This window comes from Clinocottus analis, unplaced genomic scaffold, assembly GCF_023055335.1.
Source record: "Clinocottus analis isolate CAN_PGR_092001 unplaced genomic scaffold, fCliAna1.0.p SCAF_12, whole genome shotgun sequence".
NCBI lineage: Eukaryota > Metazoa > Chordata > Actinopteri > Perciformes > Cottidae > Clinocottus > Clinocottus analis.
In genome coordinates this window covers 17,157,840-17,170,074 of record NW_027175843.1, presented here as the reverse complement: position 1 = coordinate 17,170,074, position 12,235 = coordinate 17,157,840, and the positions used below count along the sequence as shown (strand labels likewise).

General features: G+C 43.7%; 1 protein-coding gene across 1 annotated transcript in view; it reads right to left on the bottom strand.

Annotated features, from left to right (window-relative positions):
• The window catches only part of LOC137782629 (neuropilin-2-like), an 88,738-nt gene that overhangs the window by 25,110 nt on the left and 51,393 nt on the right, over positions 1-12,235 (bottom strand). The window contains exons 9-11 of the mRNA XM_068572072.1: positions 10,856-11,031; positions 9,950-10,123; positions 8,419-8,563 (exon numbers count right to left, since the gene is read on the bottom strand). Of these exons, the coding sequence (XP_068428173.1) occupies positions 8,419-8,563; positions 9,950-10,123; positions 10,856-11,031 (495 nt within the window). The remainder of the gene's footprint in view (positions 1-8,418; positions 8,564-9,949; positions 10,124-10,855; positions 11,032-12,235) is intronic.

Sequence of the window (12,235 nt, the reverse complement as noted above, 5' to 3'; positions counted from 1 at the left end):
CCTAATTAGCCCATTGTGCAGCATGCTACCAATAATATCTGCTTTTACGGTAAGTGCTACACTGGACCACAGGTTTTACTGCCTATACACGGAGCGGGAGAACGTCTGCAACCCGGTACAATGCATCGTCGGTGTAAACCACCAAGCAGCAATGCTCGAACGTGGCTAAAAAGAGGCCGAGAGGCAACGCAGAGAAGCTCGACGTGTCAGGAAGCTGAACTGCTCATTAGTCCGTTGTGAAAACAAAGCAGCACAACGTATGCGTCTGCAACTGTAGCCTTAAGTGTGAAGCTGAGTACGACAACAACTGAGATGATAAAAAAGAAGCTGCCGGCAATGAACGGCTAACGACATCAGTGAACAGTAGTTAGCTGCAGAGGAAATTAGTGTGGCAAAAGCCATTAAGCTAAGTATGCCATTAACTCCGCTGGACAGAAGAAAGGCAGCTTTCTAGATCACCAAGCGGTGAGATGTTAACAAGGATATGCTTTAAACAACTTCCAAGAGACAATCAGTACTTTCTGGTCATAATAAATTACAGGTATGTAGATAGACTGTACAATTTGGGTCATGGATGAACTACGTCTGTGTGTGTGTGTGTGTGTGTGTGTGTGTGTGTGTGTCTTCACATCAAATCAAATCTATTGTATTGGATGAACTTGCGATGTATCATCTTGTTTTGGATCCAAAACCCACGAAAACAAAAATGAAAACATAAAGGTTTTTTTTACATGGATTTTTATGGATTAGGGTAAAAGACTTTGAGAATGATTGCCGGTCCTTATTCTGTGTTATGGATAGATGGATGGATGGTTGCATTTGTTTGATGGATGAAGGAATGGTTGGATGGATTGATAGATGGGGGAAAAAATAGATCTAGAGAAATAGAGAAAAAGAGGCAGGCAGATCTGGAAAATCCCGCAAAGAGGTGGCGGGCCAAAGCTAAATATTTACATTGGAAAAAAGACAAGCATTTTTGCACACAGACACGTATAAACACACATGCAGCCACAATGAAGCAGTGCTCAACCCTGAGTGTTTCCATGTGTGATGCTTTTCGAGAGGGAAGAGATGGACGACGCTCCTCTCGAGGTGAACAGAGCACGAGCGTATGTGAGTTTTAAAATGACTTCCGGCTTCCAGGCACTCGACTCGGGAACATCTTTGTCCGTAGCGTATTGTGTGTGCTGGGAACCCGTCTGCTATTGATTTTTTTTTTCCATCCCACATGGGGACATACTGGTGTCGTCCGTCAGGAGGGACGGTTATCCCTTCAGGTCACATCAGTTTCCATTTTTACACCCACGCGTTTGGGAATCTGCACAATGCTTGATCTGAGGGTTTTGGCCTGGCTCCGGCCTCGTGAATGATTTCCTGTTGGTGGGAGATTTGTTTTTGCTGCTTTCACGCACTATGAAGTAAAGCTAGCACCTGGCAACAGGTTTTGCTCAGCCTTGAATCCAGAAGGATGTGACAGGTGAGGGATCATATGAAAGAAAGATGGCTCTGTAGAAACTGTGTGAGAAGAACGATGAGCAGAGAGAAGAGACGGAAGCAAATCCATGAGGGTAATGAGGTCAGGGGGAAAGGGAAGGGGAAGACTTGGGAGAGATGCAGTGTGCGTCTGTGTGTGTGTGTGTGTGTGTGTGTGTGTGTGTGTGTGTGTGTGTGTGTGTGTGTGTGTGTGTGTGTGTGGGGTGGGTTGTTACAGGAGCCTTGGCAGGAGACGGGAGTGATTAAATTCTTCTGATGGGGAGAGAGTCAAACGGGCAGAGGCAGAGTGCGTACTGCAGAACACACACACACACACACACACACACACACACACACACACCACACACACACACACACACACACACACACACACACACACACACACACACACACACACATTTGCACAATGCACCTCCCTCTCGAACATTATTTTCCATTTCTTCCGATGTGTTTTATTATAATGGTGAGAGCGGGGTCAGCTCTGTAACTTTATTAACTGAAATAATAGAATCAGCTGCAGGCTTTTTTTTATTTTTAGCTGTACTGTTGCTACCCAGTAATTTGTTGTTGTATGTTTATACATCTGAACTATGACAATAACCAAACAACAACAATTGATAATAATGATTTTATAATATATCTACCCATCGCTTGCTCTTTGAATGGTATTAAAAGCTATTAACAGAACGGTTGAACTAAATGTACAACACTCATCTGTGCAAAGATATGAATGTATTAAAAACACTACATTTATCAACAATGACAACATATTGAAATCTCATAACTAATCTCTTCGACGATACAGAAGGAGGAGCAGAGGAGAGAGATGAGTGGGTGTAACTGAGGACACATGCCACCAATCACATGAAAGCATCTGGAATGGAGCCACGGCTCACATGCGAAAGCGATCAGCACTGTTGGACGAGGACAACACACACACACACACACACACACACACACACACACACACACACACACTCACTGGCTAAACCTGAAGGATTGGCTGGAGACCTGGAACAGCAGAACACCTCCAAATGTTCTAGAGGAAAAAAACTCTTAACAACATCCCCCCCCCCTCCGGCGCCGCTGTAATTGCAGATGTGTTTGTGTGTTTTCCAGGTCCAACAACATCAACATGTGAAAGGAACTCACAGTGAAGGCGCTACGCCATTATTCATTTAGCATATTACACATTTAGTTGTGTACTCACTACTGTGTGAACCAGTGCTTTTACAACGTTTATAAATACCCACGTTGGCGCTGGGAAACCAGCAAGCGACCGTTCATTCTTGGTGGCGACTCTACTGGTTGTAAAAAGAAGTCTGATCCTTTAAAAGTCTATGAGAAAATTACTCTTTTTCTATCTCAGTAAATATATGTTCATGAGCTCAATCGCTAGTTTCAAGTTGTTGTTCTTTTGTCTTTGAATTAAAACAATGTTCAGGGATCAACTTCTCTTCTAGTTCACTGTATATACTGTATAGACACTTCAATTCAAATACACTGTATACATTTTGCATTTTTGCGCTTTCTTTATTATTTCATTTTCCTAAATTCAATACACTGCTACTTTATTGGAATGTATATATTGAGTATGTTTCATACTTTCATATTTTTATTCAAATTTGCTTGCTGCTGCCACAAAAGAATTTCCTCCTGGGGATGAATAGCTAGCTAGCTAGCTAGCTCCCTAGCTATCTATCTATCTAGTTAGGGAGCTAGCTAGCTAGCTAGCTTCCTATCTATCTCTCCATCTATCTACCTTCTATCTACTTAGGTCGACCTTCTCGTGTCACTTCTGGTTCCGGAAAAACAAGCTGGCGACGGACAACATGCTGAACTCGAGACCAATCACACCAGCGGACGAATGAAGCGTGTCTGCAGCACAAAGACGCTTTCTCTCTCCGTCTGTGGGTTTCGGTGTCTCGCTGTCATTTTCCACTCTGACTCCACCCATAACACGGCGGTCTTCAATAGAATTGAGAACCGGCATGTATTTACACAACCATGAACAAACCGTTTCTTAATGCCAAACAGGTGGTGTGTGTGTGTGTGCGTGTCTGTGTGTGTGTGTGTGTTCTTCCTGCTTGCCAATAACTAGGTGTGGAGTGAAAGGGATGAGAGCATAGCAGATGTTCTGATAGCTCAGTCATTTAAAACATGAACAAAACTGGCAGCTCTCAGTTCACATCCAATAGTCGGGGGTTACAAGACCTAAATTACATGTTGCCTCTACGGCGAGCGTGTATAATCAGAACGAATCCTGCAATAATATTCTGGCTTTTGTCTCCGTTTTCGCAACGAGGCTTCGCTGCAATAATGAGATGCTGAACTACATCATTGTGTGGCACCTAAGAACCCCGTATCTGTTTTTTCTTCACTGTAATTGGGTGCTGAGATTGTCTCTCCAACGTGTGAGGAAATTGTTTGCCGGGTCAGTGCGCTTCATTTTAAATACGAAAACAATACAGGGGGAGTAATGGAAAAGCAATTTCTTTGTGAGTTTGTTAAAGCTGATGTTTTCGAGGATATGAGGGTTGTGATTGGCATCGTATCAGATGGGCTTTGTCTCTACTTCTGAACCACGTGCAAAGCTCACACACCTACACACTCTCACACACACACACAGACACTGTACACACCAGGTTTGTGAATGAGAGGACAAGGATGTGTTGTTGTTTTCTTAGACATAAAGCATGACAGTAGATTGGCCGTTTAGAATGATGAATATAGGTGTAAATTAAATGTCAAACATCTGTAACGGTCGCCCGGTTTATTATTTATGTCAGAGAACAGAGGGCTGGAACCAAGCACTAAACAATGCAAAGGCCACTCTGATTGCTGCGTCTACTGTGTGTGTGTGTGTGTGTGTGTGTGTGTGTGTGTCAGTGAACATGTGATGGCCTTACACTGCTGATGTCTCCTTTTATTTATTCATCAATTCATGAATTCACTACTTTACTTCTCCCGGGCAGCGCCGACGCCGGTGGGGTTGCGTCTCGAGGCGTATGCCGCAGCTCTTGGAGGGGAAACGGAGGCTGTCATATCGTAACTCTGGTTCTGTGAAGCGCTGGCGGAGCCCCCTGCAGGACGCTTCAGCGTGCGGCGGCTGGAGGGCGGCTGCAGGGAGGAAGGGTGCCATTCTTAAGGTGGGGTAATCTCGCTCTTGGTGCTCGCTGCCTTTATATAAGAGCAGAGTATTAGATAGAGGGAGGAAGACAACCTCGGAGGATTTCTCCTCATAGAACCGAGATGGAAATGTCCTGTCGGGCCTTTTCCCCGTAAGACTTTATATCTCACCTTCTATCTGTCGCCGTGTGCGTGTGTGTTTACGAGTGTGTGTGTCTGAATTTATGGGGGACGGCCACGGCAGTTGAATGTGTGTCCGCTTGTGACTTATGTGTAAACAGCTGCGTGCAGTGAACCGAAGCTGATGCACTCTGTTGAATATTTAAACACTTGCGAGCGCACACAAACACACAAGCGAAAAGAGAGACAAAGTCTCTTTTGTCGCCGGTCAGATGTGTTGTTTTCTCCTCCCGTTCTCCTCATTTTCATTTTAGTGACTACGCGACTGGTGAGATCATGCGTCTCTCAGCGTGATTATCCTAAAATGACGTCGCTTCGGGACAATTAAAAAGCAGACAACAAAGTGAACTTCCATCAAACCGACTCGCCCTGAGCCGCGAAGATGTAGAATTATCTTAGTGTGTGTCGGTGGGTGGGATTGAAGGGTGGCAGCAGGAGCTGTTGCTGCGGTGTAAAGTGCGATTGAAGCGTTATCGCGCGCGGATTACATCCAGAAGGCAAACATCTGGCGCGCAGACAGACCAGACAGACAATCACTGAACCTGCAATAGCCGAGAGGTTGATCCGCGCTCGATGGCGGAGATGACGGCTGCAGATATGATGTGCATGATGTCATTAGGCGCAATAACAAGCAATGTGTACGGGCAGGATAAAACACGGCCGGTGCAATCGCAGAGGTTGCAGTCAGCATGATTGGACGTTCAGGACACATTTACATCCATTAGAAATAAATCATTCGCCGCCAGTGTTGTTTTATAGCTTGTACACGCTACACAATCAGGCCAGCACAAAGCTCTCTTTCTGCGTCGACGCTGCACTGTTACTTTGTTTTGTCTGAGCAGCAAATTCATATTTTTTACGCTTTACAATCAACCGACACTCAAAATGAAAAAAAAAGGGAAGTTTCTATCAGGAAGAAAAGCCTCTAAACATTCCACCTTTTATGTCCTCTCATTACAGACGCTTTAAACTGAGGCAGGACTGAAGTTTGAAACCACAAAGTTTAATTGGAAAAACTGTAAAATAGATGTAGACAGAGGTAAATGGGCTATAATTGCATGTAATACAGTCAGCCTATTCTCCTTTCAGCCACGTAAAGACATCATTTCACCCTGAATGATGAATGGATGAAGCGTGTTGCTAAAATGTTTGCTTTTTCCACCGAGTGCTTTCTCATCGTATTACAGGTATTGTATTCAATCACCCTACTTACCTCAATAGTGCTCAGTACTACACATTAAAATCTTTGTTTTGAATCACTTTTTATTGTTGTTATATGTTACGCCTGAATTTCATCTCTATTGTAACCATGGTAACCTGTTATAAACTTGTGTTAAGAGTAGAGGATGTCTCTCCTCTCCCCATCATCGCCAAGCTCTCGGCTAGTCCTGACACATCTAGGATATATTGTTCCCTTTGGGCTCTCTCTCGCCCTGCCTTTCACACACACACACACACCTATATGCACACACACACACACACACACACACACACACACACACACACACACACACACACACACACACACACACACACACACACACACACACACACACACACAACTCTAGCAGCAGGCCATGAGTTGCAGCCAACAGCCCACTTCAGGTCCACTGGGAACAGGTACATGTCATTTCCTGTTCTTGTCTTCACCTCTCACATGTCACAACTTGACTAAAGCAGTAAGATGTGATGGCACATGAAGGAGAGAGAGGAGGAGGGATGGGTGAGGAGGAGAGGAGAAAGGATGAGAGGAGAGAAGAGGAGGAGACTTGGAGAAGAGTAAGAGAGGTGAGGTGAGAAGAGGAGAAGAGGAGAGGAGGAGAAGGAGAAGAAGAAGGGAGAGGTGAGAATAGAAGAAAAGAGGAGAGGAGGAGAAGGAGAAGAAGAAGGGAGAGGTGAGAAGGAGAGGAGAAGAAGAATGTCGAGGAGAGAAGAGGAGAGCAGAGGCTGGCCATAAGAGTAGCAGAAGCATTTTAACGCCCCATTTGCAACTGAGAGTAGAGGTCTGCTGAAGAAAACATTCAAAGAGGTCACAGTTACTGTTTCTGGCCTTCATAACATATTAAGACAAAAACATTCCTGCCAAATGTACGCAGCACATCATTATCGCTCAAGTAGTAAATGCAAGCGGTCCGCTTTATTATTGAAGTTATTGTGCGGCTGAGGATGATTTGCTATCAGCAGCTAACACGCCTCACACAACAGTAACATGTGTAATAAATAGAACCCACGCAGCTCAATAAGGAAACACACACACACAGACTAAAGGCCTGCATTTGTCACTCTTCACACTCAATCATCATTCTTTATGAACAACCTTTTACTCAAATTCTCAGTATTGATAATTCATATCAACACTCAGCAGCGCGTGCGCTGCAGAGCTCCGTGTTATTAACATAACCGGCTGAGAACAGCATACAGTGCTGCACAGCTGGCCACAGTAAGTCCCATGACCTAGACGTGTTAATCCCTGTCCAGACATGCTGCTTCGCTCCTATAGAGCAACAAAAGTATACGCAGACACACAAGTACACAAATACTAGACTTTACGTACAGAAACAGAGCTACACAAAGACACGCACAACAGCAGATTAAAATAAAAAAAAAGGAAAGCAGACACACATTCTTAATCCTCCCGCGCACACATCCAACCGTGCACAATACACACTGATTACACACGTCAGATTGATTAATGCTGGGATTTCTTTTCTTTGTTTGTAGTTAAGTTTTTATTTTCATCTATCTATCTATCTATCTATCTATCTATCTATCTATCTATCTATCTATCTATCTATCTATCTATATATATATATATATATATATATATATATATATATATATATATATATATATATATATATATATATATATAGATCTATATGCAGAAGTGTCACAATAGTTATGATGATATATGTATTATTTGGAAAAAGGTTGCTGATTACAGTTGGCTGATAAATTGTCTTAATCCACAATAATTATATTACTTGTTTCTTTTTATCTTATTACTTATTACTTGTGAGCAGTGCGACTGTAATCCTGTAATTTCCCCACTGAGGGACTAATAAAGGATTATCTTATCTCTTATCTTAATATAATATGTATTATGTTAAGGACAAGTGCTGCCCACCATTGTTCTGATTGGTCTAAAGTTATTTGTGAGTACTTTGAGAAAATATCTAACTGTTAACTTTTAAACTTTTAGATTAGACTAAAAGTTACACTTTCTATCAATAGCCAACATTTTTGAAAAACGTGGTAAAACTTTAACATTGTGTTCATATTTTTTTTTTTTGTGACTTATTATTGTAATTTCTGAGATAAAGCCATTTCCTCACACTTTTTTGTGTGTTTTCACTCATGTGACCTTTTGTACCTGATATATAGTATACTGCTAAAAACAGCGGTCCATGTGCCCAGAGGCTAAATATAGTTTTCTTCAAATTAAAATGTCAGTTTCAGGCACAAATTAGTGAAACTTTTTCAAGGCTGTGTGGGTCACAGACAAAGGAAGGCACTGATGTGAATCAGTGTGCTTCTGTGTCTATCTGCATGTGTTTATGTGTGTGTGTGTGTGTATCTGTGTATGTGACAGTGTGTTTTCTCGCGTGTTCCTACCAGGCAGGTCGCAGCCGAGGACCTCCATCCTCATGCCGATCCCAGCGGGGGACCACCGCTCCGGAAAGACTCTGATGTACTGGGCCACGATCTCGTCGAACCTCCGCACCTCAGGAGTGTCATAGTTGCCGTTCCCCTCGAAAATCTATGAGGGAGGCGAAGGCAATGTGAGCACGTTGCGTTGTTTAGAGTTATTAGAAAGCGCTTTCCTGTTTTCAGTTCACGAGGAGGAGGAGGAGGAGTGGGTCAAGATGAAACACGTCCCCTCCAGCTTGAAGGATGTTTTCCTGTCAATTCTGTCATTCAAGTTCATTTCACTCAATGTGGAAAAGTGGTAACGTTTTTTTTTTTTGACTGTAGCTCAGCACAGTAAGATCCTGCTGTGATTAAAAAAGAAAATGTGTCACTGCTTGTCCTGGAGTTTGTTTTAAAGCCAAAGCTGTCTGAGACGAGCCTAAGATTCAACGTGATGAGTGATAAGCTCGACTTCATGTTCGTTTGATACATCTGTCAGGACGGGTGCACTGAAACACTGTTCTTTGGTGGAGACAACAATGAGCACGAGTGTCCTGAAACAATGGAGAAAGACGTATTCGCCGCAGAGGTAGTTCAAATTGTCATTCCACCGATCACGTCTCACTGAAAAACAACAGCAACACCGTGAGCCTGTCTCTCCAAAAGTCATATAACACTCCTAATCAGCACGGTTTCCAAGCGCAGTGTGACACGTGTCATAAAAATAACACCGGAGACTGTGTTTTCTTTGATTTTCCAGTGATCAGCCTGTGGCAAAAACACAAGATTTATTACGAGCTGAAAAAGCTTTCAAAATGTGGACTGTGAAAGTTGTAGCATTGGTTTCTTTAATTGAATTGCATATATCTGTTGTCCCCATTTCTCGAATAAAAGAAGGAGACAAAACAAATGTATGATGGATTTCCCAGGATGCTCATTTAAAAAGAAAAGGCAGATGAGAGAGAACAGAACTTTAGCATCGGGAGAGAAGCCCGGCACTAAGAAGTACTATTAACGTTTTAAGACTCAGAAAGGAGAGGAGAGTTTAAAGTGTCTCACAGTGCGTTAGACTGCCGGCAGTGTTGATGCAGGAAAGACATTTTTAATTAACACCCATGAGAGTCAAACAGGGGATGAGTGAACAGGAGGATGAGACACAGAGAGAGAGAGAGAGAGAGAGAGAGAGAGAGAGAGAGAGAGAGAGAGAGAGAGAGAGAGAGAGAAAGAGAGAGAGAGAGAGAGAGAGAGCACAGAGGACTTAGAGAGCGGCTAAAGACAGAAGCAGCGAGAATGAGGACTGAGGTGATTAAATTGAATTATTATCAGAGGCTGTATTAAATGGCTTTTTTTTCTTGTAAATGACAAAGCAGGGAGGGAGAGAGAGAGAGGGAGCGAAGAGGGATGGAGTTGAAAGACAGCTATAAATGAAGTATAAATGAGGCAGAACAGACGGCGACCATCAGAGAGAGGAGGGTACATATGTATGTGTCAGACAGACGCCATCCTTCTCCTTTACCTTGGCGAACCCCGTCTTGCTGTCGGTGATGTACGTCCAGTCTTTGCCGGTCAAGCTGTGCGCCAGTTTGTACTTCCTGACAAACGCTCTGTTCTCAGCGCTGGTGCTGCCCTCCAGCCCTCTTGCACCCTGGGTAATAATGCCCCGCACCGTCTTGGGCACGCCGAGGTCGATCTGCAACACGGACAAAGGCGTTCATTGCCGTTAGCTCACTCTCTCATCTGGACCGCGGAAGCTTCACGGATCTGCCGGGTTTATTACGAGAGCGCTGACGTTCCCCTCACGGCCGACGCGGTCCGTTAATTCTGCTTTTCCATTACCGAACGTTTAACACGTTGCAGGGATTAAGAAAAAAGGCCTTCTTTTTTTTTATGTTTCTTTTGTAATTCATGAACCGGGTCAGTTGAAGAGCAGGAAGTAGTCGGTGGCTCAACATGGAGTCCACTGTGAGAATCCCTCTGTTGAGCTGCAGCCGCCGGATGTGCACTGATTCCAGCACCACGCAAAATAGCCTTGCTTTGCGTTGCCACTGGAGGTGCTGCAGCGAAAGATCACTATTGGTTTCGGGTTTGTTCTTTTTTTTCTCCTTTCGGGGACATTTTTCAGAACTGTCTCCCCAAAGACTGTGGTGAGTAATATAAATAAAAGCAGAACCAGTGACAATGGCAGGATGCGTGTTATATTTCATTTTGATCCTGTCGTGAAAAAAAAAAAAAAGGGAGGGAAAAAAAAAAGATGCTGACTGAGATGCAAAGCGAGCCAAGTAGCAGCATTTACTTTCTGATGCAGTAAAATGAACCCCCGCCTGTGGCCCCTTCTCTCAAACGGCAGTCTCTTTCGCAAGAAAAAAAATAACACAAGCAGTTCCTTCGAACACAGACTGCGGTGTTTTACTTGCGCGTGTACCTGCAGCCACTCCTCCCCAGCTATGGGCTGCGTCGGGTTGGGAAACCAGCCCGACCGACTGGCCACCAGCCTGGCGGCCCCCATGGAGCCGTGAATGTCTCTCATGGACGACGCCGAGATCTGCGAGTCCGGCAGCAGCCCGGACAGCATGCCTTGCTGCTCCGAGCAGGGAGCATCTAAACAGGGCACAGAAAGACAAAGGATGTAATCATCGCATATGAACACAGAGCAAAGCAATGTTCCTCTGCCCTCTCCGGTGTCAAAGATGAGTCGAGTATTATAAGAATTGAGTCAGCTTCCAAAAGGAGGTTGTATTCATGAGTTGTCTGATGTGAAAAGGACACTGGTTTGAAGGTTTGTTAAATTATTATTTTTCCAAAATGGTCTCTGCATGCAAATGCATTACCAAACAGTAATACAATTAAATCGGACAAAAAAAGTTCACCAAATGTTTTCTCGTGATGGATTTGGTATCTCAAGTCTATGAAATGAAAAGGTGAAATGAAATTAGAGACTGCCAGGAAAGAAGGATCGAAGTCTTGCTTTGGAAGCGGTCAGGAGAGATGGAAGTTAACGGGCATGCAAGGTATTATTATCATCCTTTAAAGTCGATTAGATTTTCTCTTCTCTAGATTGCTGCATATTGCTAAGCATCTAAGAATTCAAAAACACAGAATGAATGTGACTTCAAGGTCAGGAATGATGTAATATCTCTGTTTGATCTCATCTCGGAGCAAAACTCTTGTGTGATGGTGACGTGAATTGTTAAAACACCGCGCCGCTTTCCATCAACCCTTTTTCATTATTTTCCCTTCCTGCCGCTGCAAAGTTGATGCATAACTTTAACCGAGCTTCCGAAGGGGATTCTTCATGGGGAATTGAGCCGGAGGAGTCCCAAATGGAGGCGCTGAATGAGAGCGCGCCGCAGATCAAAGGGATACTGTTTATTATACTGACAAATGCGCTTTAGTCTAACAAGCATCAGAATATGTTATTGCCATGAATAATGACAAAAAACAACAAAGGGAACACAACACAGTGACCATTTCTAATAAATGTAGCGGGTAAAAACACAAAGCTTGGAGTGAAGGAAAGCAGAGGGAGCGGGATGAAAGGTGAGGACGAGAAGTTAGAGGACAAGGAGAAGGTGAAAGAAATGAAGACAAAAAGGTCAAGTAGAAAGATGGAAAGTCGAGAGAACAAGTGAAGAGAGAGAGTCGGAGAAAGAGAGAGAGAGAGAGATTGACAGTGAAGGGTGACGGTGATTGATGGTGACATTCTCCGTGTCCACGAGGAGATGAATGTCTCATGCCGTGACGTCCGCAAACGCACCTCCGTGTGGTAAATAATTGATCAATAATAAGCAACAACAGCGACGTC